This window comes from Acinonyx jubatus, chromosome B3 (genome assembly GCF_027475565.1).
Source record: "Acinonyx jubatus isolate Ajub_Pintada_27869175 chromosome B3, VMU_Ajub_asm_v1.0, whole genome shotgun sequence".
Taxonomy (NCBI): domain Eukaryota; kingdom Metazoa; phylum Chordata; class Mammalia; order Carnivora; family Felidae; genus Acinonyx; species Acinonyx jubatus.
The window spans coordinates 61,536,891-61,560,545 of record NC_069386.1 but is presented as its reverse complement, the minus strand read 5'-3'; the positions used below and the strand labels follow the sequence as shown (position 1 = coordinate 61,560,545).

Genomic DNA, 23,655 nt, shown 5'->3' with positions numbered 1-23,655 from the left:
ACTCACACACAATTGTTCTTCCCGCACACGCTCACTCTGAGCGGGGGCGGAGGGGAGAGTGTGCTCTCCAATCTCCGACGTCTCCAACCCCGACCACGCGCCCGATTGCCAGCTCCCGGCGGCTGACAGGCACAGGAGGGAGGAGCCGAGACGCACGGCCCGAGCCGGAGCCCGGAGTGCTGCAGCCTCGTGAAGAGTTCCCTGGCGCCGCCACCCCGGAAAATGCGAGGGACAAACACGCAAGCCTCCCCTACGGTCCTCGCCTCCCTCCTGAGCACAAAACCACCCCCAGACCACAGGGCTCTGATTTTGACTACTAGCTGACCTGTTTGAAAGGGAAGAAGAGAGCTCGAGTCAGGGGGGTGTGGGAAAACCACGGCAACCCCACTCTCTCCTGAGATGAAGGGCCGAGGTGCTGAGGCCTTGGTTGAGGGGAGTCGGGGCTCCTCAGAGACGCCGTGGGGTGGGGGTGGGGGGTTTGGCTGAGAGGGTAGGTGTGTGTGTAGGGGGAATGAGTGGGGGGAAGAGAATCAGGTATCAGCTTCAGAATTTACTGAGACTTTTCATGAGCCAAGTATTGTGTTCGCAGTTGCGGGGAAACACAGAAGTTCAGTTCTGGGTAGAAGAGACCTTCCCTCCCAAGCAGGGAAGACAAGACCGGTACAAAAAAGTAGAGGCTATCACCAAGGGCTCAATACATAGGTTAAATACAAAACTGAGACAGTGCTCAGAGGAAAAGGTGGAGTTGTGGGGAGGAGAAGGCTCTGGAGGAAGTCTGAAGACAGGACTTCTGAGGTGGTCTTCAAGCCTGTGGGGGATCTGGCTGCTAGGAAATGAGGAAGACATTCCAGACAGGGTTACTGAGGCCAGGCCAGGAAGCAAGAAAAACACCTGTAGGGGACAGTATTGAGGGCTGCTTTACTGAGAACCTTCCTATAGAAGACAGGAAATTAAGGGAATCCTAAAGGTGTCCTGAGCCTGGGCAGAGCATTGATAGTATGCTTTGCAGCAGGAGCCACCTGTGGAAAGATTCTGGGCAAGGAGAGGATTTGCCCTTCCAGAAAGAAGACAGTGGGCTCAGATGGGTGAGTGGCAAAGTGCACATTGGGCCCTGCACTCCAGGCTTCTTGCCTTTCTCCAGCTCCCAGGCTTCAGGGATGCCCACTGGCATCCTGAGCCCAGCTATGGGGCGGGGACTCCCACACCCCTCTGCTCTGGGCGGTGGCGGGGGGGGGGGGGGGGGGGGGGTTAGTGGTGGTGGTGGCGGTGTGTGTGCATGTGATATATACCTGTACACACTGTCAAGCTCCCACTCCCTTTATCTTCTCTCATTCTTTAATCCCTCTGCTCTGCCCATTTTCTCTCCTGGTGTCACAAAAAGGGCACAGCATTTGACATTGGAGTTAAGTCACAGCTTGAAGGCATTTATTAGCAGTGTGGCTCCAGGCCTGCATTGTCTCATCTGCAAAATGAAGCCGACAATACTAGCCCTGCCTACTTCTGGCAAGATCAAGCTAGAGAGTGTCAGGGAAAGAGCTACATGGTTATTCAGAGTGTAGAAAATCCAAACTCGCCCACCCCAGACATGGGGGCCCCTCCTGGGGTGTCGCCTCAGGGTGAGTATAGACTCTCCAACCCCAGTGGGGGTGCAGGAAAGCTCTCCCCCCACCTCAGCAGAAGAAAGGCTTTCCTTCCCTTCATGACTCAATTCCCCTTTTTGCAGCATGAGGGAAATTGCTTTCTTCCCTCCTGTTTCCAGAGTTGGGGAAGGAGGTAACCCTGGAATCTGCATGTGGCAGGCCCGCCTGACAAGCCAGGCAGCGACACACCCCAGGTAGAGGAGAGAAGCAGCGGGAACATGGAATGGGTCACTGCTCTGTCCTAAAGAACCATGGACTCCCTCCTCATTGGGGCTTCCGCCTCTGTTCCTGGGATGGATGGAGACAGTTCCAGGGAAGCACAGGAGCCAGAGGTTCCTGTCAGGGCCTCCACCCTGGCTTGGCAGACAGCGCCATGCTGGCCACTCTTTAGAAGGAGCAGCCAGTGCATTTGCCCCATCTGTCATCACCAAGCCAGTCAGGCCTGTGGCGGGTCTCAGGCCCTGGAGCCCTAGCTCTGACTTTTCCGTAGGCTCAGTAGGTTCTGAACAGAAAAGAAATAGCAAAACTGGGGGGAAAAAAAGAGCTGAGACGGTGCCGCAGAGCAGAGGCCCCAACAGCCAGAATTAGAAGCTGTCGCTTAGGGAGCTGAAGGCTGACAAGAGATGGAGCTGAGGCAGGGAGCAGGCAGGCACTCCACACTCTCCTCCCCTCCACCTGCTGAGCCTCTCCCCCAGGCAGGCCCCAGGCTGGCAAAAGAGCTTCCTCCCAGAGGCGCTAGGCTCAGGTCTGCAGTCTGTCATTCTGTCTGCAGCCAGCGCCCCTCCCAGACCCCTTTCTTTCCCCCTCAAGTGTCACCAGCCCCCTCACCCTGTCATGTTGCACCAGCTCGGCAGGGTTGGGCCAGGTGGCACATGCCTGGGAGATCCAGAGAGCCGGGGAGGGGATGGGGGGTGCAGGGGGTGGGGTGAGTCAGCAGGGGACTCTAGTATCTGAGTCAGCAATGGGACTGGGAAGGGGCGGGGACCCTTCTCTTCATGTAAAAGGTGAAACTGAGGCATGATGAATGGACGGGGAACCTTGCCCCAGCCCCACAGATACACAGCAGGAATTCACCTGCTCAGGGCCCTGAGGGAAGTCATCAACCTCTCCTCTGCACATCCCCCACAGCCAGAGATTAACTCATCTCCAGGGCCCAAAGACTATGACATTTTCCCAGGGGGGCACCTTGCCCTTTTTCCAGAGGACAGAAAGCAGGGAGGTGGGTATCTGGGGCTGGCCCCCAACCTGCTATGCAGAGGCCTCTCCAAGAGGCAGGATTGCATTTCCTTCCCTATTCCTGGGCTTCCCAGCTCCACACTGGGGAGCCCAGAAACTGCCCCGTCTGGCTGAGAGGCTCGGGGAAGGCAGCTTCTCCTTCCCCTCAGCAGTCTCGGGCAAAAACAGGGGACTGTCCAGTTGACTCTGTTTGGCACTGGCTCTGGCTTATGCCCACGTGCCTGGGTCAGTGAGCTCGTCTAGCCTGGATCCTCATCCCTACACGGTTCTACCCCTGAGCTGGCAGGGAGATGGGGCAGTGGAGTGCCCAGCAGGAGAACTAAAGACAGCACACTGCTCTGGGGTACAAGTGTCCCACCCTTGGCTGTATCCAGTGTGTATGCAAGCGGGACGTGTCAATGACAGGCCTTACTGCTGTGAATGAGCAGGACCCCTAGTCTCAACCTGCAACCCGGGAATGCTGAGATCCCAGAGGTCCAGCCCCCAGAGGTATGGAGGGTGGTGGCGGTGGTTCTGTTTATTTTTCGAAGGCACAGGTGCTCAGAGCTAATGGCATTTGTTATAACTCTCTGATAAGAAAACAACCTCTTCCCAGAATCAATCCCCACCTGGTTTCTCCCAGGCCAGTGCCTATTCCCATTTGGGATTTGGGACCATGCCACAGATGCGGCGAACAGCTGCCCCCAAGCCCCTGTCGAGCAAGTGTTGGGTTCAACCATAACTACCACGGGGGCCTAAGAATGTGATCGCTCTAAGTCTGCCTAAAGGGGCCCAGGTGGCCTGGAGGTTCACAGCTCCCCAAGAGGGTGGGGGGCACCTTTGCAACAGGCTCTTCTGCTGTAAGCCCTGAGGGTGGAGACAAGGAAAGCCCACATCTGGGGGCGGGTGGAGAGAAGGAGTGACCTCATTTTCCAGTGGTTGTGGCATCAGAGCTGCCAGAAGGGGAAGTGAATCCCCTTCGTGCCCAGAGGCAGGGCCATTCCTTTCCACTGGGCTCTGGAAGGGACTTCATCCTGGGGTTCAGCTCCCAAAGGGTTTTTTTATTTTACTCCCCAGGCTGTTTCATTTCAGGAGCATACTACCCCTGCCTCCCATTTCTTAGCTGTAGAGCAGAGACCAGGCTTAGGCAGGAAATATTGGGACAGGGTTCTTTTCAGTAGCAGTAAGAAGGGGAAAAAATAAATAAATCTCATAAAGGCAGGAGAGAAAATGATAATGACCTTGTCAGGCAGCCTGCGTGGGGGTGCATACTAGGAAGTAACCACCCCCGCCCCCAGGCCTAGAAGAGTGTCCCAAAGGCCTTCCTTGGCCCCTCCCTGCGAGCCAGAGGCCCAGTGTCTCAGAGACCAGACATCTGAGGCAGCTTTTCCATGCCAGCCTCCCGTCCCCCACAGGCAGGAGGCCAGGGAAGGGACCTCAGCCTGGGATCCCGGAAGCAGCTGTCCCCAGGGAGCTTGGAGGTAGTGCCAGGCTCCACATCAGGGAGCTGACAAGGAGGCCAACTCAGGACAGGTCTGAGATGGGGCCTCACAGCAGCAGGGTTTGGAGTTTGGTCCTGCTTGAACTAGAGGTGCTAAAGTGGAGGTTCCAGATGGCCAGACCTAACCCTCCAGGTGAGAACAGTGAGTCCGGAGTGGGGCACCAATGGTTGCTCACTAGGAAAGGTGGAGTGGGGCCAGGACCCCATTTCCTGCCTCCCAGTCCATATTCTTGTGCCCTCAACGAATCTGTGACACTCATTCAGAGGAAGAGGTGAGGGATGAAGAGCAGGAAGTCCGACTGGAGTGGGCCTCTAAACCCAGACAGGCCCCTGCCCTGATGGTGCCAGGTTCCTGCCTCCTCCTCCAGCTTAGCTGCAGGAGGGGGCTCCAGAGTCCAAGGGAGCCCCAGCTTCCGACAGCCTTAGAATGCGGGGGCCTTTCCTCCCAGGGGGATGGAGCCACATCCCAGAGAAGAGCGAATGTCCTTACAGAATGTCCCAGTGGGATGGGGGCATCAGAGGCGACTCTCCTGGGCATCTGCCTTTGCTGTGAGTGGGTCCTGCTCACACAGCTCCTTGAAGGCCCCAAAGGACCTCTCAGGCTTGTCCTTGGCCTCAGAGGGGAAGCAGTCCCTGAGGCAGGTCCTCACTGACTCCTTCACCTCGGCCTCCAAGCCCTTCATCTTGGCCTCGTACTCTGCCAGTGCCTCCTGCTGGAACTGTGGGGACAGCAAAGATCACCACCTGTCTCAGGAGGGGCCAACTGCCCACTCTCTGGACAGTCAGACAAGGGGATGCCCAGTCTGTTTAGAGCTCCCAGGAGACTGGGGTGGGAGGTGGAAGGTAGTGGAGACCATCAGGGAACCTCTCAGGGAAGGGGGTACCAACCAGGCAAAGAGATGTATAGAACTACCTCCTCTTAAAGGGCCCCAGGACCCCGTGGGAATCGGGGCCTGTGGTCCACCAGTGAAGGCTGAGTCCCCTTCCCCTCACCCCATCCCCTGACTGGCAGCTCCCCAGGGCAGGCCAACTCTGCTGGTGGCCAGGGTAGTGGTCCCTGTCACCTGCTTTGCCATCTCCCGGATCTGCTCCAGGCAAGCTGCCTGCTTCTCCTCCAGCTTCTCCTGGTGCTTCTCCAGGTTCTCTGTCATCTGGGTGGGAGTGAGAGGCAGGGAATCAGGATAGCACAGACAGGCAACCTGGCTTGGAATCCAGCTACAGTCCCAGTTAACCAGCTGTAAGACTGGGGACAAATTTGTTACCCTTCAAACAGTTCTTTCAAATTTGTAAAATGAATAGTGTGTCTTGCTGGGTTGTGCAGGAGTGTATGAGACAGTTCAAGTCAAGTACCTGGTTGAGAGCCTGGTATGAGGTCAGGTCTCAGTAAAAGCGAGCTCTGTTAGTGTTGTTAATGGGGGGGGGGGGTGGTGGGGAGGTGGTTAGGTCCATTCTCAGCAGGTTTTCCTTCCTTTTCTGACTTCTCGGAGCCTCAGGAAGCCCCCCTCACATCCCATCCTCCCCTGGCCATCTAGCCCCTTAACATTTCCATCCAGGGTGATTGGCCATAGACAGATCCCCTTAGGCTGGTACCCCACCCTCCCACAAAGGCCAGAACCACGGGATAGCCTGGGGACTCCTCTTCCTCTTCATTGCCTCCTCCCATCCCTAGCTGCAGGGCCTGTTCTGGACTGTGCCTCTCTTAAAGGCAAAGTAAAGGCCTGGGACCACCCCTTCCCTCCTATGTAGTGTGTGTGTGTGTGTGTGTGTGTGTGTGTGTGTGTGTGTGTATGAAGGACACAGCTCTTACACACCTGCTTGATGGTTTGCACCACCTCCTGAATGTGAGAGTTGTTAATCTCTCTCTTCAGCCTGTTGGGGTGATCAGAGTTTCAGAGAGGGCAGGGGGCCCCTAGGAAGAGTTGAATGAGACCAAGTCTCCTCAGTGTGTAGACAAAATGAGAACTCCACCCTAAGAGCAGAACCAGCCAGAGGGGGTAATCATGGGGACCCAAGGAGGACTTGAGGGGCCACTGGGAGCTCCAGGGACTGTCTGAGGAAAGGGCTTCCTCACTGAAGTGCACTGTCCTACAAGGTGTGGGGGGGGGGGGGGGTGGGGGGAGCTACTGTCCCAAGGTTGCACCTCCCTCTTTGTATGATTGGTTTTCCCTTAAATTCTCCTTTCTGAGAATTTTGATTCTCCTTTCTGATGGCTTCTGTGTTTTGCCTAAGAAGGACACTCCAATCAGAGGTGACAGAAATGGGATTAACTTTGGAAACCCAGGGGACAGGCACATCTCTGGAAAGTAAGTCAGGATCCACTTGTAGACAGGCCCTTCCCACCTGGAGTGGTCCCTTCTCAGACCGGCCCTGGAGTCTGAGGCCTGGGCCTCCCTCCAGGGCTCACCTTTCTTGAGCCATCTTGTCCGAGGTGACTTTGACCATGGCCTGGATCCGCTCTATCCTCTTGGCCTCCAGCTTTTTCTTCATCTCTTTGGTATCACTGCAGAAAGACAAGCATCAGGAAGATGTTCTGAGGGGCCTGAGCCCTCCTGGGAGATAACAGTCAGGCATGGGCGGGAGGCAATCAATCATACGTCTCCAAGGTCTCCTTGAGGGTCTTCAGCTCCGCAGCCTGCTTCTCTCTGGCCAGCTCCATCATCTTGGCGATTTGCTGCGGGAGGGGGGGGGGGGGGCAGTTGTGCAAGGATGAGCTTGGCTAGAGGGGCCCTTTGCTGTGAGGCAGTGGGGACGGGGTGGTGTTGGTTGGGTTGTGGCTCCCTCCCCTCCCCCGCCCGGGCACCTCGGCCACGTGCTGCTCCTTGCGCTTCAGGATGCACTCGTACCGCTCCTCGCCCTGCTGCAGCAGCTCCAGCTCCAGGCGGTCCTTCAGCTCCCGCGCGCGCGCGTCCGCGCCCTCGGGGCCCTCGCGGCCCTCGCTCGGCGCGGCCCCGGCGGCCTCCTCGCAGAGCGGGGTCCTGTGGAGGCCACGTGTGGGGACAGGCCCTGAGCCCGCCTCGGAGGGCAGGGCCCGCCGCCGCCGCCGCCCTTACCTCTTCTTGCGGGAGCCCTTGCTTGCGCTGAGCCCGCGGCCCCCGCAGCCCCCCGGGCCCGGCGGCCCCAGCTCGGCCAGCTGCGCCGCGCCCCTCTGCAGCAGCTCCTCCCAGCGCCGCGCGCCGCGCCGCTCCAGGTCCCGCAGCTCCTTCTCGTGCCGCCGCTGCAGCTTCACGACGCCCTTCAGCTCCCGCAGCTCCTCCGGGCTGGCCGTCCGTGGCTCTGCGGGGGCCGGGGTGAGGTGCGCCGCCTCCCAGAACCCCCACCCCCACCCCCCAGGAGTCTAGGACCCTCCCCAGGCTCGTTCCCAAGATCACTCGGACTCAGCAGGCCTTACCCGCAGCTTCTTTCACGGCTTGCTCCCTGGCCCTGGCCCCGGCTGCTGCAAGAGCCACAGCGTGGTCTAAGAGGTGCTGGACAGACGGGATTAGTTCTGTAGGCTACTCTCCCCTCCCTGGGGGGGCATTATGGGCCCCCTGTAGCGCACTTTCCTGGCGCTGCGACTTCTCACACAGTTGTTCCCATCTGAGGTGAAAGTCTATTTTGGGGGGATGCTGTGGGTACCGCTGGAGAGGTCGAGGCCCTTCCAGTCTGTGGGAGGACCCTGCAGTGCTTACCTGCAGACCCGTTGCTCAGTGGGGCCAGTGCCCCATTGACGTGGCCGGCGACCGGACTCCCGGGTGGGAAGGGTTTCTGTGTAGGGAGAGCAGATTCGGAACATAGCACCAACATCTCTTGGTCTTTCAACCTAGGACTCTGCCTCCTCCCTCATCTTCCCTCCCAGAGGGCAAAGCTCCTGGACCAGGCAACACAGACCTCAGGCAGACCTCCTATGGCTTCCTTGAGCTTCACAGACTTCTTATCGTGGGCACTGAAGAACTTGATGGGATTGGCAAGAGCCACGGTGAGATCTGGGTGCAGAGGGGCATCACTGGCCTGGTATGGAGATGTACCTGGAAGCCTCCCCCATCCTCACCTACCCCAGGATGCCCTGTCCTGCCCCACTCTGGAGGCTGGCTTGAGGAGGGGGAGGGGGAGTGAGTGGATCCTGGCTCCCAACATACTAAGGGCCTCCTACCTGCCCAGGTGTCAGGTACATAGTCCTTCATCTCCAGGAAGACAAAAAGCGCAGGCATGGTAAGGGGCATGTTGCTCTCGCTGTGCAGGCACAGATGGTGGTAGCCTGTTGGGCATGGCAAGGTGGGCAGTAAGCCATGCTCATTGCTGCCCAGCACTGCACAGGAGCAGCTAGTTACTCAAGACTCCTGGCTTTAGAGTCAAAGAGGCCAGAGCCTGAGTCTGATTCTGTACCTTCCTGGTTGTGTGACCTTGGGCAGATTAGTTTAAATCTCTGAGATTTTCCTCAGCTGTGAAATGGGGTGACTAGCGTCTACCCATGTGGTTATTGTTAGCATTAAGTGAGAACGTGTTATAAGCCCTAACTCATTTTAAGTGCCCAGTAAGTATCAGCTACTTGGGAAATTGCCCCAGTAGTTCCAGAATATTACAGGCATTCTGATAGGTGGGCAGAGGCCCCACCTCTGTCAGTTTCCTATTCTTGCCACACTCCTTAGGGCTGATAACTTGAGAGGGTTAGGTAAGGTCTCAGGGCCACCTCCCTGAAGCAGCCCCACCCTCTGGACAGGCTCCTAATACTGGCCTTCATCTCAGACCGGCTGACAACAGCAAAGAAGGACTCCATCCTTACCAGAATTCAGGGCATTAATGGGGATGATGCGGTGTCCAAGAAATCTGTTGCCTTCCTCCATTACAGCCACCCTGAGGGAGGCCAGCTCAGGCATCAAGATCTAAGGAGAGTTCGGGACAGGACAAGCTAGGAGGTGGCCAACCTACCCACCTCCCTAGCTTCAGAAGTCTTAGCGTCAGTGTGAGAACATGGCAGGTGTTACCAGATTTGGCACACTCTAGGCCACACACGTAGGCATCCTCTCAGCTCATGCCATGGCTGGTCCACACAGGGGAGAAGGGCTGCTATGCAGCCCAGGGCTCGGGGATCCTGGTGCAGGCAACCCTTGACAGCCTTGCCAATGAGCATCCAATGGGAGCAGAGCAAAAGACCCTCACCATTCCGTGGCATTCTGTACCCTGCCTCTCATCCTAACATGAACATACACACACACACACACATGCATGCACGCACCTGCTCACAAATTTCTGTAAACGTGGATTTGGGACTCTTAAAAATCAGGAAGCCATGGGGGGAGGGGAGGGGAGGGGAGAGGATGAAGGAAGTCCCTTTATTTAGTTCCTCTTTTCTATAAGTAGAGGCCAAGAAGTAGGGACAGACCCCAGCCCCTGCCCTAGGTCTCCACCTTCTCAAAGACAAAGGGCTCCTCCTTCCAGACAGGATTGATAGAGTTGGCACTGGGTGACAGCTTGGTGCGATAGCGCCTCTTGGGGTCCCCAGGAAGGCCAAACAGCTCCACTTCGACATAGGTGCGCACACTGCGTTCTGACAGGAACTGCCCAGAGATCACCTAGGGGTGGGGCCCATGGGAGGCCGGCGTCAGCTCGCCCACCCAGGCCCTTCCCTAGCACCTGGGGCCTCCAGCTCCTGTGGCTAAAGCATCCATTCTTGCATACTGTGAAGAGCCCCATTCAGCTGGGGCTGTGTGGCTCAAGGGTTACAGCTAAGCTCTTGGCGACCAGGTGCTTCCAGCATTCAGGGAAGAAGTGGGGGCCTCCCCACCTCCCTCCCCCGGCAAGGAAGGAACAGCGCCCTCCCCCAGGGCCTGGGGCTCCTGTGGACCCACTCTGCCTACTCTTCTCCCCTCCCCCATCCCAGCCTCAGCCCTTCCCCTTGGTTTCCATGGGGACCAAGAGGCAGCTTCCAGTGCTGAGGAGGAGGCAGTTTCCAAGGCAACTTGCTACTGCACGAACTGGCTTGGGCTGAAGTTTTCAGGATATCAGGGGAGGGGGGTTGGGAGGGGAGGAGTAGAGCTCTTGTGTCTTTCTCCTCAAGTCCCCAGCCCTCCCGGCCACTTGTCCACCTCAGGGCCTTGCCGTAATGGAGAGGGTGGTGGCTACCACCACATCGATGCGGTCCACTGAGAAGGGGTTGAACTGCTTGTCTGGCCGGCGCATGAACTCATGCTTGAGGAGGTAGCCACTCTGCCCATTGAACTCAAACAGCGCCATGTTCTGCTGCATGGGCAGGTCTGGGGGGACAGGGGCACTCAGTGAGGAAGGCCCGGCCCTCGGTCTGCACCCAGTCTCTGTGTCCTACATTTCTCAGCCTCTCCTATCTTGTGAATGGGGCGCTTGGGTTGACTGTGAGAATGAGGGTCTCTCCTGACCTAGCCTGTTCCCTTGGGGTGTCTCATCTCTCAGGAAAGCTCCACAACCTGGAGTCAGCAGGAACAAAGCCACGACCAGACCACAGCTCGCTGTGGAAGTTGAGGCCAGCGAAGCAGGTGTTTCAGTGGGCCCATTCAGGCAGAGCAGCCAGAACCCACGCCAGCACCCTGGCACCTTCACATACATACCCGTACACGTGCAATCATATAGGCATGACCTAATGCATTTAGATCCCTGACCGCTCACACACCTGCACGTGCTCCCACAGCCTGAACAAACATCAGGACACTGATGTTCTAAAGACACTGAGCTGTTCTAAAGACCCCCCCTCCCCACAGGGATGGGGTGAAGGTGGGAGAGGCAGGGGGCAGGGGAAGGTTCTCAGGGGCCTAGGAGTACCCTCACCCATCGTCTGGAAGTTGAGGGCAACCATCTGGCAACCAGCATTCCAGAACATCTGGGGCATGTAGTTGGAGGAGTCCATGCGGGTGCCCTTAGGGTAAATGCGGCTCATCTGGCGCTTGTTGTAGCTGCCTCAGAGTTTAGGAGCCCGGCCGAAGGCCGCCCACACCAGGAGGACCCAACAGCTCCTTCTGGGAGCCCTGTCCCCAACCCTCCACCCCCACCAGGGACCCTAGCTATTGAGGCCTCAAGGATACTCCACAAACTGCACCGAGGCCTTGGAGAGCAGGTCGTAAGCCTTGAGCTCTGTGAAGGAGGAGATGACATAACTTCGGTTCTTCTCTGTGTCGGAGAGAAAGGGCAGGGGGCCCATGTCAGGCTGTCCTCCTCCCTCCTTCCTCCCCTCCCTTTAGGCTAGCTCCCTCCAGCACAGAGATCCCTTCAACCCAGCATTTCTGCTGAGGCCCAAGGGCTTAGGGGGCCAAGCTGATGTGCAGATCCATGTGGGTAACGGTGTGCTGGGGGCAAAGGGTATATGTGGGAGATGTGCATAGGGATGAGGTGTGTGCCACAGTCCTGCAGAGTGAGGGGTGTGTGCCCTGGATGGTACAGGAACATGCTGTGATATGCAGACAGTGAGCATGCAAGTTATATCTGAACATGAGGGCTTGGGGGCAGGGGAGGGAGGATAAACATCAAGGATCGGACACGCCATGGCTGAGCACAGGTGAGTTTGCAGGGTGCGGGTCCAGGAATGAGGAGTCAATGTTGCAGAGGTACACACTGCACAAGTGTGTGCAGAAAGAGGTGTTTACGTGGGGGGCATGCCCAGAGGATGAGGGGAATGCATTATGCCTGTGTCAGGAGAAGTTGAAGTTAAACAGCATAGGTGTGCACAGGAAGGGAAGGGTGCAAGGGGCAGATGTGCACTGTCCCTTCCCTCTGCCTTTGGCCCTTCCTGGGAGTTCTCCTGCCTTGAGTGGGGAGATAGGAAGTGGGGAAGGGAACAGGGCTTGGGCCAGCCTGAGGCTCCATTCATCCCTGAGAGCCACAGCACCTGCAGAAGGCTGCAGGAGCCTCAGGCCAACAGGGCTAAGATGGCCTGTCATAAGTGGCCTGCCTGTCATGGACACACTCCAGAGCATTCTGATAGGTGCCAAGTTTCTCACTACAGTGCCGGGAAACTGGGAGCCACTGCCACTTAAACAAGCCCTTTGCCTGACTCCTCTGCTGGCTATTTATAGACAGGGTCCCCAAGTCCAAGGAAGGGGGGGAGGGTCCTTCTTCCTCTTCTCCCTACCCATCAAGCTGCTCTGCTGTCAGGATGCACTTCTTAAGGGCCTTCTCCTGAATCTGGCCTCATCTCCAGCTTACCACCTTCCTCCCGCTTCATGCTTACTTACGGGCAGAGAACTCAAAGGAGATGAACTTGGTGGGTTGAATGTAATTCACTAGGCTGGACATCTCCTCATAAGCCGTCACCTCCAGGCCCGCTGTGCCCTAGGGAAGAGAGGGGAGGGTGGAGAAGGGGAGGGCAGGTACAGAACCCAGGGAGGTGGCCCCCTGCCCGCACCTGGAGGGCTCCGCAGAGGACACAGCAGAAGGGGCTAGGGGCTGCTCTCCACACACCTCGTCCGACTGCATCTTCTTGATCTCTTCCTCATTCAGGCTTCCCGACTCCTCCTCCTCTTCCACCTCTTCCTCCTCCGGCTCTGTTCCTTCTTCACCAGCCCACGCTGCCACACGCAGCTCCATGAGCACTGGGGCCTGGGGACCCCATACATCCCTTCCAGGCCCAGCCCCTCTCTCCCCCTCCAGATGCTCCCCCTCCCACACACCCCCCTCCCAGGCCGCCTCACCTGTGCCCTCACCCACAGAGGCACTGGGTGGGCAGTCGCCCTCAGCCTCCCCATCCGGCTCCTTGCTGGGGGATGCTGGGCCAGAAAACTGGTTCTTTTTGTTCTTGATGAGGATCTTGCCTCGGAGATCCTCGGGGCTGGGCAGGGGGATGCCTGGTTTCAGCTGAGGGAGAAGGGAGAGGGTCAGTACCAACTCCTCCCCTTCAGGGTGCAATCTCAGCAACTCTGTACCCAAGCTGTGCTCCATCTGGCCCGCCTGCTTCTCCAGCCTCTCATCCCATCGTATCCTGTTGTGTGCTGTGCTCCTGCCTGACCCAACGTACGCAGTTCCTCAGACAACACTCTTCTTGCCCAGCTGCTAGAATACTCTTTCCCCACCCTCACCAAAATAATCCAGTTTCCCCCTCAGATTTCAGCTTAGCCATCCCTTCCTCCAGGAAGACTTCCCTGATCCCCAAGTACTTCCATAGCAGCCCCTGGTTGTGACGACCTGGTTACTTGTCTGTCTCCCCACCAAAAGGTAAGCAACCTGAGGGCTAGAACTGTGTCTTTGTCGCTAACATAGCCCCAAAGCCCAACACGGTGCCTGACACATGGTAGATGATAAGATTCTGGTCCCACAATCTTCCCAGATAAACCCCAACATCTTCTGGGGACATCTGCCTCCTTAACCTGGCCTTGACCCTGCCCTGGGCCCCCAGCCCCCAGGCCCAGATGCCCCACAGCAAATTCCACTCACAGGGAACTTTTCCAGGGGCTCTGTGAGTAGCATGTCCCCAAACATCGTCCGGCAATACTCAGCCATCTTGGCCTGTTGGCGGGGTCTGCAAAGAGCAGAAGTGGGTAGGTTTCAGCAGCTCTACCCTCTTCTTGTCCATCTTTTTGGGGCCCTGACCTGGGTCATCAGGGGCACAGGAGGTCAGGGAGGCAGGGACACAGACAGGAGAGCCTGGGGTCCCAAGGAACTTATAAAACCCGGGAGAGAGCTGGAGGGCATGGCTAGAGGTGGGGGACAGTTGGGAGAGGGCAGCTACAGGCAGGAGATGGGGACAAGAGAGAATGAGGCTGAACAGGTCTGATACATACGAGTCCACATGGTTTTCAAATGACAGGATGACAGGATAGGGGGAGGTCTTAAAAGCACTTTCTGCAATGGCTTCAATTGCTTCCTGGAGGAGAAGGGGGCCCAGCCGAGAGGAGGTCGGTGCTCCAGGCCCCCCACCCCCAGAGGCATCCGTCCCCACTCCCCAGTTTCAGGACACACACAGAACTGGAGGGCCACTGCTGGCCCTGTCTCCTCTGGTCCCCTCTAGTACCTTCACTGGTCAAGGCCTCCCACCTCCCCCCTCCTTTCAGCTGCACCCCCAGAAAACTTATGGCCAGGGCCCTTCCCTAGTGCCACTGCCTCCAGCTTCCACACACTGAGTCTGACCTTGAAATAGATGTCTGTGGTCATGGTAAAGCCGTGGGTGATGATGGGCTCCTCGTCAGGGGGCCTGCCCTTCCAGCAGTCCAGCTCCACGCAGCGACAGCCAGCCAGCAGCACCTGGCGGTACATCTCTGCCGAGGAAAGGCCAGAGAACTGGCCAGCTGCACCAGAGCAAAAGGGAGAGGCGGGGGCTTCACCAGAGGCTGGTCCAGCTCGTGCGAGCCCTCTCCAACAGTCTGTCCTTTTGCAGCCTGTGGGCGATCCCTGCAAGGGATGGATTCAGGGAACAGGAGCAGCCCCCGTAAAAGGAGAAGTCACAGTGAGGTCACCCTGGTCACCTGTCAGGTAGGTGTTGTGTGAGGAGTTGATGAAGTAATGGTTGAGTGGCTGTGTCATGTCTTGGTAGAGTAGCAGCTTATCCTGGGCCAGCACACTGTTCTCCGGCCCACAGAGAAACCACACCATGCCCTCAGGTGACAGCTGGCCTGGGGGGCAAGGGAAAGCTGTCAGGGCTGCAGCCCAGCTGCCAGAGCAGGTCAGGCCCACAGGGATGAGGGGCTCCCTTAGTCCTCACCCCTCTGCACGTTGATTGCACTGGGCTCGTACTTGTCGATGAGGCCCCGCACTTGATCAGGCCGGGCGGGCGGAAACAGCAAAGAGTTGAGGCGGGAGTCCCTCTGTTTCTGGTTGATGAATTTGGTCAGGTGCTCCTTGGTCATGTAGGGCTTGGCCTTGGCGTGGCTGCAGGCCAGAGAGGTCTATAGCCCCTGGGCCAGGGAGCACGGACCACCGCCTCCTCCAAAGAAGCCCCCTTATTCCCAGCATGGCAAGTGGGATTTTAGCCACCACCCCTTCCCCATGCCCAGCCCAGCTAAGGAAGCTCACTAGGAAGTGAAGATCTCATCTATTTCTGGCCGAGGACAGAGGCTCATGAGGAAACTCTTGTAGACGGATTCTGGGAAGTCCTCAGGATTGATGGCATCATTCTGGGGGGGATAGTCACCTGATCATTCCTGTCCCACCTTCTCAGTGCTAAGACCCACAAATGAGGCCCAGCCCTGCGCAAGGGGGCCTGTCAAAGAGAGGGCTTAGGGCGGGCCGAGCAGCATCAGGTACACCCCCAAGCACTGGCTTCTCAAGATGCTGGTTGCTGAGCAGAAAGCATGCTTAGCTGGTTTGCCTTGCCTCTGAACTTGGACACAGGCTAGACCCTTGGCTGGGGCAGGATCAGAACTAGGGATGACCAGAGCAGGGAGGAAACAAGGTTAGCAGCAAGTGATGCTGCTGCCAGAGCAGTGAGCTGTCTTGGTTTTTTTTTTTTTTTTTTTTAAGTGGAGGACAACTTTTCCAAAAGACGCAACTTGAATGTAAACAGTGTGCGGAACAGCAGGGCCCCCAGATGCACGAAGCAAAAACCGACCAAACTGAAGTGAGAAATAGACAGTTCAACGATAGTAGAGACACCAAAGAACCCAAGGAACAATAACAAAAAAGACAAACTGGACTTCACCCTAATTAAAAACTTTTGTGCTTCAAAGCATACCATCGAGAAAGTGAGAAAGTCCACAGAATAGGAGAAAATACTTGCACACCGAATGTCCGGTAAAGGGACAACTCAACCAGCCAAGAGACAAATAGCCCAGTGGAAAGACAGGCAGATTTGAATAGACATTTCTTCAAAGAAGATATGCAAATGACCAGTAAACACATGAAAAGATGCTCAGTCTTATTAGTCATTTGGGAAATGCAAATCAAAACCACAATGGGATACCACTTCACTCCCACAGGATGACAAAAATTTTAAAAAGACAGACAACAACAAGTGTTGGTGAGGAAACTGTAACCCTTGTACATTGCCGGTACGATCATAAAACGGTCAGTCTCTTTGGAAAACAATCTGGCAGTTCCTCAAAATGTTAAATAGACAGTTGCCACACGACCCAACTATTCTACCTCTAGGTATAGAGAATTGAAGACATACGTCCAGGCAAAATCACGCACACGAATGTTCACAGCAGCATTATTCAAATTAGCCGAAAAGTAGAAACAGCCCAAATGTCATCAACTAACGAACATACATAAGCCACATGTGGTCTGTCCAAACTACGGGATATTACTCAGCAGTAAAAAGGAATGAAGTACTCATGCGTGCTACAACATGGAAGAACCTCGAAATCCTCACACTAAATGATTGAAGCCTGACATATTGTATCTTCCATTTACGTGAAATGTCCACCTTAGGGATCTGTATAGAAGCAGAAACTGAAAGTAGACTAGTGGTCTCCAGGGATACTGTGCCTTTGCATTTCATCCCAGAAAAACCCATCCCATGTCTTCCAGGATCATACAGGAAGGCCAACATCAGTCATAGTTTGGAGCAGAGGGTCTGAACAAGAGAGCCAGCCCCTGTCTCCCTAAGCCTGGGTCTTGGACCTATCAGCTCCAAGCAAAGATAGGTCAGTGGGTCCTAGCAGGACACAAGGAGAGCTGACAAATAAGGGGGACTTAGCCAAGGTGGGAGCTCAGGAGGCAGGAGAACAGGAGAGGGGATGTGCAGCAAGCAGTACCAGCTGCAGGGCCCTCTGCAGGAGCCCATTTCCACCCTGTCTTTAACCCTATGCTTGCGTTCCTGTGACTGACTACATCAAGGAGTCACTAGCTGTGCCTGGAGGGGGAGTAGTCTTTTAAGGACCCATGTGGACAGGTGATCGATGAGGTCTTTGTTTTATTTATTTATAACATAACAATTTCTTATCAGGAGACAAAACTCCATGGGGTGCAAGCAGTGCCCCCCATGGGCACAGGGGACTGAGATCCACTCCCCTACCCAGGCAGGAACACTGGGCTTGGGCTGCATCTGCCCAGAGGGCTCCTTTTATTGTAATCCACGTAAGGCCCCTCATGGGGTGACCCTGCATACAGCTTGTAATTTTAAATTATTTAGCCAGAAGGGGAAAAATGTTTTCCTGTGTTAAGCTAAAGGCTGTGTCCTGGCAGCTTCAATGCTTGGTCTGTTCCTCTCCCCACACTGCACAACTAACCCCTTCCCCATATTTCAGACCCCTGCACATTGCCCCCATCCTTGCTGACCTTATCTCCCTCCTCTAGGTGAGAACTTTCACTCTCACCTTTCATTCCAAGGCTAGAATGGGGATGCACCCACCTGCTTGCCCTGAACACAGTCCACTGCCCACTGCCCGCACAGCCACCCAGGAGTAGGCGGTGTAGACCAACCTGTTCTGGATCCAGGCACCTCACCCCCACTGCCCTGGTTCTGTCTCTGTGCCTAGTATCAGGACCCGGTGCTCTAGGGTTAACTGGCTTTGGGGGCTGTTGGCCGGGCTGTGCCATCATCCCTGCCTTCACCACCCCCGACCAGACCTGGCCACACTGGGCCTCTTGTCACAGCCAGCTCAGGTGAGAGGGGGTGGGCTGGGGCAGACGAACCACTCACCTTGCCTTTGGGGAGGTGGCAGGAGCTGAGGGCAGCTTCCACCCGCTTGCGGTCAGCAGGAAACATCTGGAAAAAACTGAAGGAGCAGAGAAAGGCACCAGGCAAAGACAGGGGTCAGACCTGGAGAGGAAAGGCTTTGAGGAGCTGAGCCAAAGTGTGGGAAGAGATTTGGGGAAACTCACTTCTTCACAGGAATCTTCCCTTCGGGATTGAGCTGCATCTTGAGCTTTACCAGGCTGGTGGGGCAGAAAGCATCTCACTTAGGCCCTGGGGCTGGCACACTCAACCCCACACACCAAGGCCGGGCAGACAGGCACTTACATTTTGTCCAGGAAGGTGCTGCGAGAGGCATTGGCTGTCAGCGGGTGCTTGACCAGAGCCAGTACATCTTCAGCCCAGTTCTGCAGGACCCCAGGGCACCGCAGTCAGACCCCTGACCACACAGGTGCCCTCACCCCCTGCAACCCTGGCCTGTCTCACGGGAAGCCCAGGCTACCCCAGGTGCCCACCCCAGGCTAGGTGTGCCCCCACCATGCACCTGGCCCACGTTCTCCTTGTAGGAGACAAAGTTGTGGAAGGTGAGGTCCACCATGTCCGGGCCAGACACCACAGTGAGCGTCTTTAGCAGGAAGTTGTTCTCAGGAAAGTCCATGTTGAAGACATCCCGGAGCTTCTGGCTCTGCAGCAAGCAGCGACACGGGATCAGAAGTATGCCCCATCCCTGCCCACTGTGGCTCTCCTTGTCCCTCCCCCTCAGCGTTTGAACTATGGCCACCCAGGGCGGAGTCCCATCCCCATCTGAGGAGTCATGGGCCTCCGCACCTTCCCATCCCCGACTCCAGGGGCCGGAGTGAAGATGGAGAGCCCACAGGAGGAGATTAACCTAGCCACAGGGCCTGGGAGTCCTGTGTATTTTGTTTGCCACTTTTCATTTGAAGATGAATTCTCAGGTCCCAGTCTCATGGAACCCAGCTTCCCACCAATCCCTTCCTCCATTTTTCCTACTGGCGTTAGGCATATATAGGCAAACCAGATGGGGAGGGGGTGGGCACAAGCAGTACCACCCAAACAGTCCAGGGTGCTCTAGGGGCAGGAACTGACCACACGACATGTCTGTTTATGGTACCAAAGCTCTGGAAAGCTCAGGAGCAGCCATGTCCCTTCCTCCGCTCTGGGACGAGGCCCCGCTACCCAGTCTGGGAACTCTTCCCCTTGCTCCAGAGATTAGGCTTCCCACACCCACAGGGACTCCTGCGTTGACCCCACAGAGCTTGTGGCCATGTTGAGCCTGGGATGCCACTGGGCCCACCTACCTTGGGTATCTTGGCAAACTTCCCAAAGCGAGTATCCCTGATGCTGGTGATATCCAGAAACTCTATCTCCTGGAGGGTGTCCCAGTAGGAGCAAAGAAGGGATGAGAACAAAAAGGTCAGTCAAGAATGAAGAGCAGAGAGGAGGGAACTTCCAACACCCCTTCACATCTTGACCAATTGCCTTCTGTAGATGCCAAGACTATCTGGGGTGGCCTGGACCCTACCCTTCCCTTCTCACCAATCAGGTTCTCTCCACTCATAGGAGCCTCCTCCCTTCCTCTGTCCATTCCTTCCCTGGCCATTCAAGTTGCTCAAGACGTATAGCCTGTGGTCTTGCCCATGCTATCCTGGATTCTCCCCAGGTTCCACTCCCTTCCCTCCATCCAGGTACTGAGACCCTATTTAATCTTTCTGAGCCCCCAGTTTACCCAGAACAACAGGTAGAGAACCCGCCTTCAGTGGCAGTTCTTTTTCCTTTCTCTCCCTTTCTCTCCAAGGGATGCTAAGTCTGGAACATCTTGGCCCAAGGCAGCCATGGTTGGAGTGACTGCATCCTCCCTCCCAAAGCAAATAGCCTCTGCCCACAGGAGATCCCCCAGAGCCACCCTTCCAGGTCTTTTTGTATTCCCTGAGCATTCACACCTCCACCCCTACATTATCAAAAGGTTGCTTTGACTCAACAGATCAGCAGGAGCTCAGGGCCATGGTAGGTAGGGGCTGCTTCACCTTACTCTGATGTGTCCAATATAAGTAGTAGCCCTTGGGATCCACGCGGAGGATAACTGGGGAGGCTATTGTGGTTTCCTATAGACAGAAGTGGGGAGGGAAGGAAGAAAGGAAGGAAGGGAGGGAGGGAGGGAGGGAGGGAGGGAGGGAGGAAGGAAGGAAGGAAGGAAGGAAGGAAGGAAGGAAGGAAGGAAGGAAGGAAGGAAGGAAGGAAGGAAGGAAGGAAGGAAAAACAAAAGACAGAAGGGGTTAGCTGTCTGCTCTGAGACCTCAGGCCAAGCTTCCCTGGCCCAAGCCAGGGGTTTCAGAGCTCACCATCTCCCCTCCACAAACCACTCCCCACCAATCCATCCAACTGTCCCATAGACACCAAGTGCATTCCCACCTTCAAGCCTAAGAACCCAACCCTGCCTGAAATACCTTCAAAGAGCACCCCAAGCCTCTCCTCTTCTGAAAAGCCTTCCCAGAAACATGCTATAACAGTGTGTGTGTTCACACACCTAGAAGCCCATCCAGAAAATCCCCAAGGGCTTATGGACTCCAGGGAAACAAGCCTGTGCTGTAGCATAAGCTAGGCCATAAGTTTATGCGCTAGACCATGAGCTTAGTGCTTCGTGTTTGCTGCAGAGCCAGTGAATGGCTCTAAATTCTTGTTCCACTCACAGAGCACACAGGCTATCTTTCATTTTAATGGTCTTCGTATGCATATAAAACAAGATGGTAAAATTTAAGTTTCCAATAAGGCATGGTAGTTGCTGCACACCAAATCACACCAAATGCAGAATTTTCAAAGGCAATGGTCAAAACAAGGTTCTCAGGTCAGGGGTGGTTAGAGTATGGGGGAAAAAAACAATTTGGGAGGGGGATAATTTTAGAGAAAGCTGTGTTGTGAACTCCATTCCCTTCCCTCCCAAAGGGAGGGTTGGGGGGGGCTGACCCCTCACTTTAAAGCTAGTGAGGGGTTTCAACTGTACTTAGAAAGCTTTGGTCACCCCTGCAGTTGTGGGGCAAAGCAGACTGGGGTCTGACTCCTGCCCAGGAAACCGAGTGTCAGAGGCATTGAGACGCTGATTGTGCTAGATAAACCCAAACTTCAGAGTCTGTTGGGGCAGTGAACACAAGAGTATGTGCTGATGTTTAGAGGAGGCCTGTGGGAAAGAGGGACAGAGTCCAAAACCATAGGAAACTGAAAGTGGTAACTGGATTCCAAGAAGTAATTTTGAGCGACCTTCTGAAATAGAGATGGCAGAGGGACCCTTACATAAGGGACCACCAGCTCAGGGAAGGAGGGTCTCCTCACTTTGAGGAGAATCCTCAAAAATGTCCACTAGAGAAAGAATAAGCCTAACATTCTGCCAGGCTCAGAAAGCATGAGCCAACTGATGATGGCATCTGTTCATGAAGGACTTTGGTCCCCTCTCCCTCATCTCTCCCTGCACCCATGGTCCGGAGGGCTTGGTGGAAGATCAGGGAATCCTGCCTTCGCAGAGCACATGCAGTCCACCTAAAACCATTCCTAGAAGGAGGAGGGCAGAAGATGTCATCCAAAGTAAGATTTGAGTTTTGAGTTATAACTAGTTTCCGAAATAAGATTGGGTGTTATGAGAAGTGACCATAGGATTGTCTGTTCCCCAAGAGTAAATGGAATCTCTTGTGACTGGCTGAGTTTCCTTCCATGGGCAGAAGAAGAGCCTCTCCCACCAAATACACTGTAAAGGGACCGTGGGAGACAAAATTAAGTTGGGAGTTGATTACATCTTTTGCATTGTGCTTATTCAACATGACACGACATACTCAAGTCATAGGCCAGCTGGGCCAAAGGCAATCTGAGCAGAGCCCTGTCTCACAAGTGCATGTGCCCCGTGACTAGGCTTGGGAGATTCCTGCTCATGGAGGTCAGGCTCCTGGGGTCATGCTGTGCCCTGCCCCAGGGAAGGGAGGGGGGCAACCTGCTACATAGGTACTGGCTTGCAGAGAAGGCCAGCTAGCATGTCCGCCCCCCCCCCCCCCACCAATGGCCCTCTGCCCAGTCAAGTTACACACACTTCCCAGAGGAACCGAGAGAGGCCACTTCACTTTTCATTCTGAGCCACTTCCCCCATTCCACAGTCTCCTGGGACATGTCACCACCATGCCACATCCCCCACACCACTTCTAGGGAAGCAGAAAGCATCTAGCCAGGGCCTCCTACCCATAGTCATGGCAACCAGATTATTCAGCCTAATGTAGAGCCCCAGGCTGCCTTAACTCACAGACCCAGAACCCCTTCATCCCACCTGTAAGAATGAACCAGCCCTAAGGCCCCCCCGCCCATACACACCCGTGAGCCTTCCAGTTCCCTTCCTGGGATCAGCCCACAGTGGTTCCAATACTGGACCCACCTAGCAGCCTCACAAAGGACCCCAAATTATTCTCACTGCCCAAGAGAGTCCCTGGCCTGTCGCCACACATTTTCAGGGGCAAGGAGAACCAGAGTCTGGGAAGCAGGTCCCAGTCTGGGAAGGAACAGACAGCGGAAACAAAGATACAAGGCAAAGCAGTGGTTTCCCCCTTTCCTTGCAGATAGGGGGGTGGCAGGGAGCCCAGCTGAAAACAGCCAGCAGAAGCAGAAGTCAATCAGTTCCTTCCCAGCAGAAGCCTCCAGTTCTCATTTAGGGTCCCCCGGCCTTGTGTAGCTGCCCACGGCAGCTATGGGAAGAGTGGGGCTCCCCTGGGCCAGGGCAGGGCCAGATGGGGAGGAGCAAGAGTGCACCCTCTGTGCCAAGAATAGGGGCCTGGCTCACCTCTGCTTCTGCCCCTGCCTCAGCTCTGGGGCACTTTCTTCCCACTAGTACTGAGACCAGGAACAACAAATCCTGCTTGCCTTGGGGGCTTTGGGGAAGGACAGACGCAAACCGAAACAAACTCCCTCCTGTGACCACCCAGGCAGCCCATCCTCTTCTTACATCCAGACACAGAGCCCTAGCCCCTGAAGTCCAGGGACACACACTCAGGGCCACACACCCTCACCCCCAGGTTTGTTTATCCAGGCCATTGTGTCAGCTGCCTGGCCAAGCCACACAGGCGCCTGGTCCCAGAAGACATAAACCAACCCACCCACCCCAACAAGGCCCCTGACAACAGGGCTCCCAGCACCCCAGTGCCCCAGCAGCCCACGGCCCCTGCCCCACTCACATCGTCCCATTTGATGAAGCGCTCCCCTTGGCTCAGATAAGCCTTCACCTTGGGGGGCAGCAGGACAGGGTTGAGCAGAGACATGCTGCTAAGCGTCCCTCTTTGGAGAGGCTGGACAGGCACCCGTGGGTAGGAGGAGGGAAGGAAGAAAGGCCCGAAGGAGGAGAGCCAGCCGGGCTGGGCTCACATGGCACCCGCCCCGATCGAGCAGGTCCGGAAGTCTGGATACTCTTTTAGCCCACGGGTGGCAGTGGCTGGGGGCAGAGCTGAATGCTTTGGCCAGAGGCCCATCTGTCTTTTAAATCAGTCTCCTCCCCCCTGCTTTCAATGGGGGGCTGTGGTCACTGCTCCTGCCCAGGGAGGTTAGGCTCCCCTCCACAAAGCCCCCGCCCTCACCCTGTGCCTCAGCACTTCCTGCTCAGGGCTTCCTTCTATGTGCTGTTCAGGACGGAGGGGTGGGTCTTGAGAACTGGTCACCTTGGAGCTGGGGGCCTCAGTCCCAGGAGTAATCTCTGGTCAGATGCAGGTGAGGAGCTGGAGAAGGAACAATATGGGGACCCCCCAGGGATGCTG

At 56.0% G+C, this 23,655-nt stretch overlaps 1 protein-coding gene across 6 annotated transcripts; it reads right to left on the bottom strand.

Annotated features, from left to right (window-relative positions):
- Positions 1 to 1,403: 1,403 nt before the first annotated feature.
- Positions 1,404 to 23,637, bottom strand: PLCB2 (phospholipase C beta 2). 6 transcript variants are annotated; one of them, XM_053224161.1, is made up of 32 exons: positions 23,083 to 23,615; positions 19,909 to 19,986; positions 19,183 to 19,251; positions 18,408 to 18,548; positions 18,191 to 18,270; positions 18,052 to 18,105; positions 17,870 to 17,945; positions 15,301 to 15,401; positions 14,990 to 15,156; positions 14,754 to 14,900; positions 14,419 to 14,576; positions 14,073 to 14,155; positions 13,726 to 13,810; positions 12,999 to 13,149; positions 12,757 to 12,863; positions 12,531 to 12,627; positions 11,385 to 11,469; positions 11,131 to 11,255; positions 10,432 to 10,586; positions 9,741 to 9,905; positions 9,116 to 9,215; positions 8,486 to 8,590; positions 8,224 to 8,318; positions 8,025 to 8,100; positions 7,745 to 7,810; positions 7,407 to 7,629; positions 7,157 to 7,331; positions 6,951 to 7,027; positions 6,761 to 6,856; positions 6,168 to 6,225; positions 5,421 to 5,507; positions 1,404 to 5,075 (listed from the first exon to the last, which is right to left on the bottom strand). In XM_053224161.1, exons 1-32 carry the CDS (start codon positions 23,164 to 23,166, stop codon positions 4,872 to 4,874), a joined length of 3,570 nt encoding a protein of 1,189 aa, XP_053080136.1. In that variant the 5' UTR covers positions 23,167 to 23,615; the 3' UTR covers positions 1,404 to 4,871. The 6 variants fall into 6 exon arrangements, 5 of the variants coding, with proteins under 5 accessions (XP_053080136.1, XP_026922728.2, XP_026922730.2 ...); XM_027066927.2 differs by having other exon boundaries at positions 12,987 to 13,149; positions 23,083 to 23,613; XM_027066929.2 differs by having other exon boundaries at positions 7,745 to 7,786; positions 12,987 to 13,149; positions 23,083 to 23,612.
- Between the last annotated feature and the right edge of the window lie 18 nt (positions 23,638 to 23,655).

Excerpts from the sequence above, each read along its gene's own strand:
- PLCB2 (XM_027066927.2), bottom strand. The coding sequence starts at position 23,166 with ATGTCTCTGCTCAACCCTGTCCTGCTGCCCCCCAAGGTGAAGGCTTAT. Across the intron at positions 18,271-18,407 it reads ACAAGGAGAACGTGGGCCAG|AACTGGGCTGAAGATGTACT; the intron begins GTGCATGGTGGG and ends GGGGTCCTGCAG. Across the intron at positions 15,402-17,869 it reads GCCACCTCCCCAAAGGCAAG|AATGATGCCATCAATCCTGA; the intron begins GTGAGTGGTTCG and ends TATCCCCCCCAG.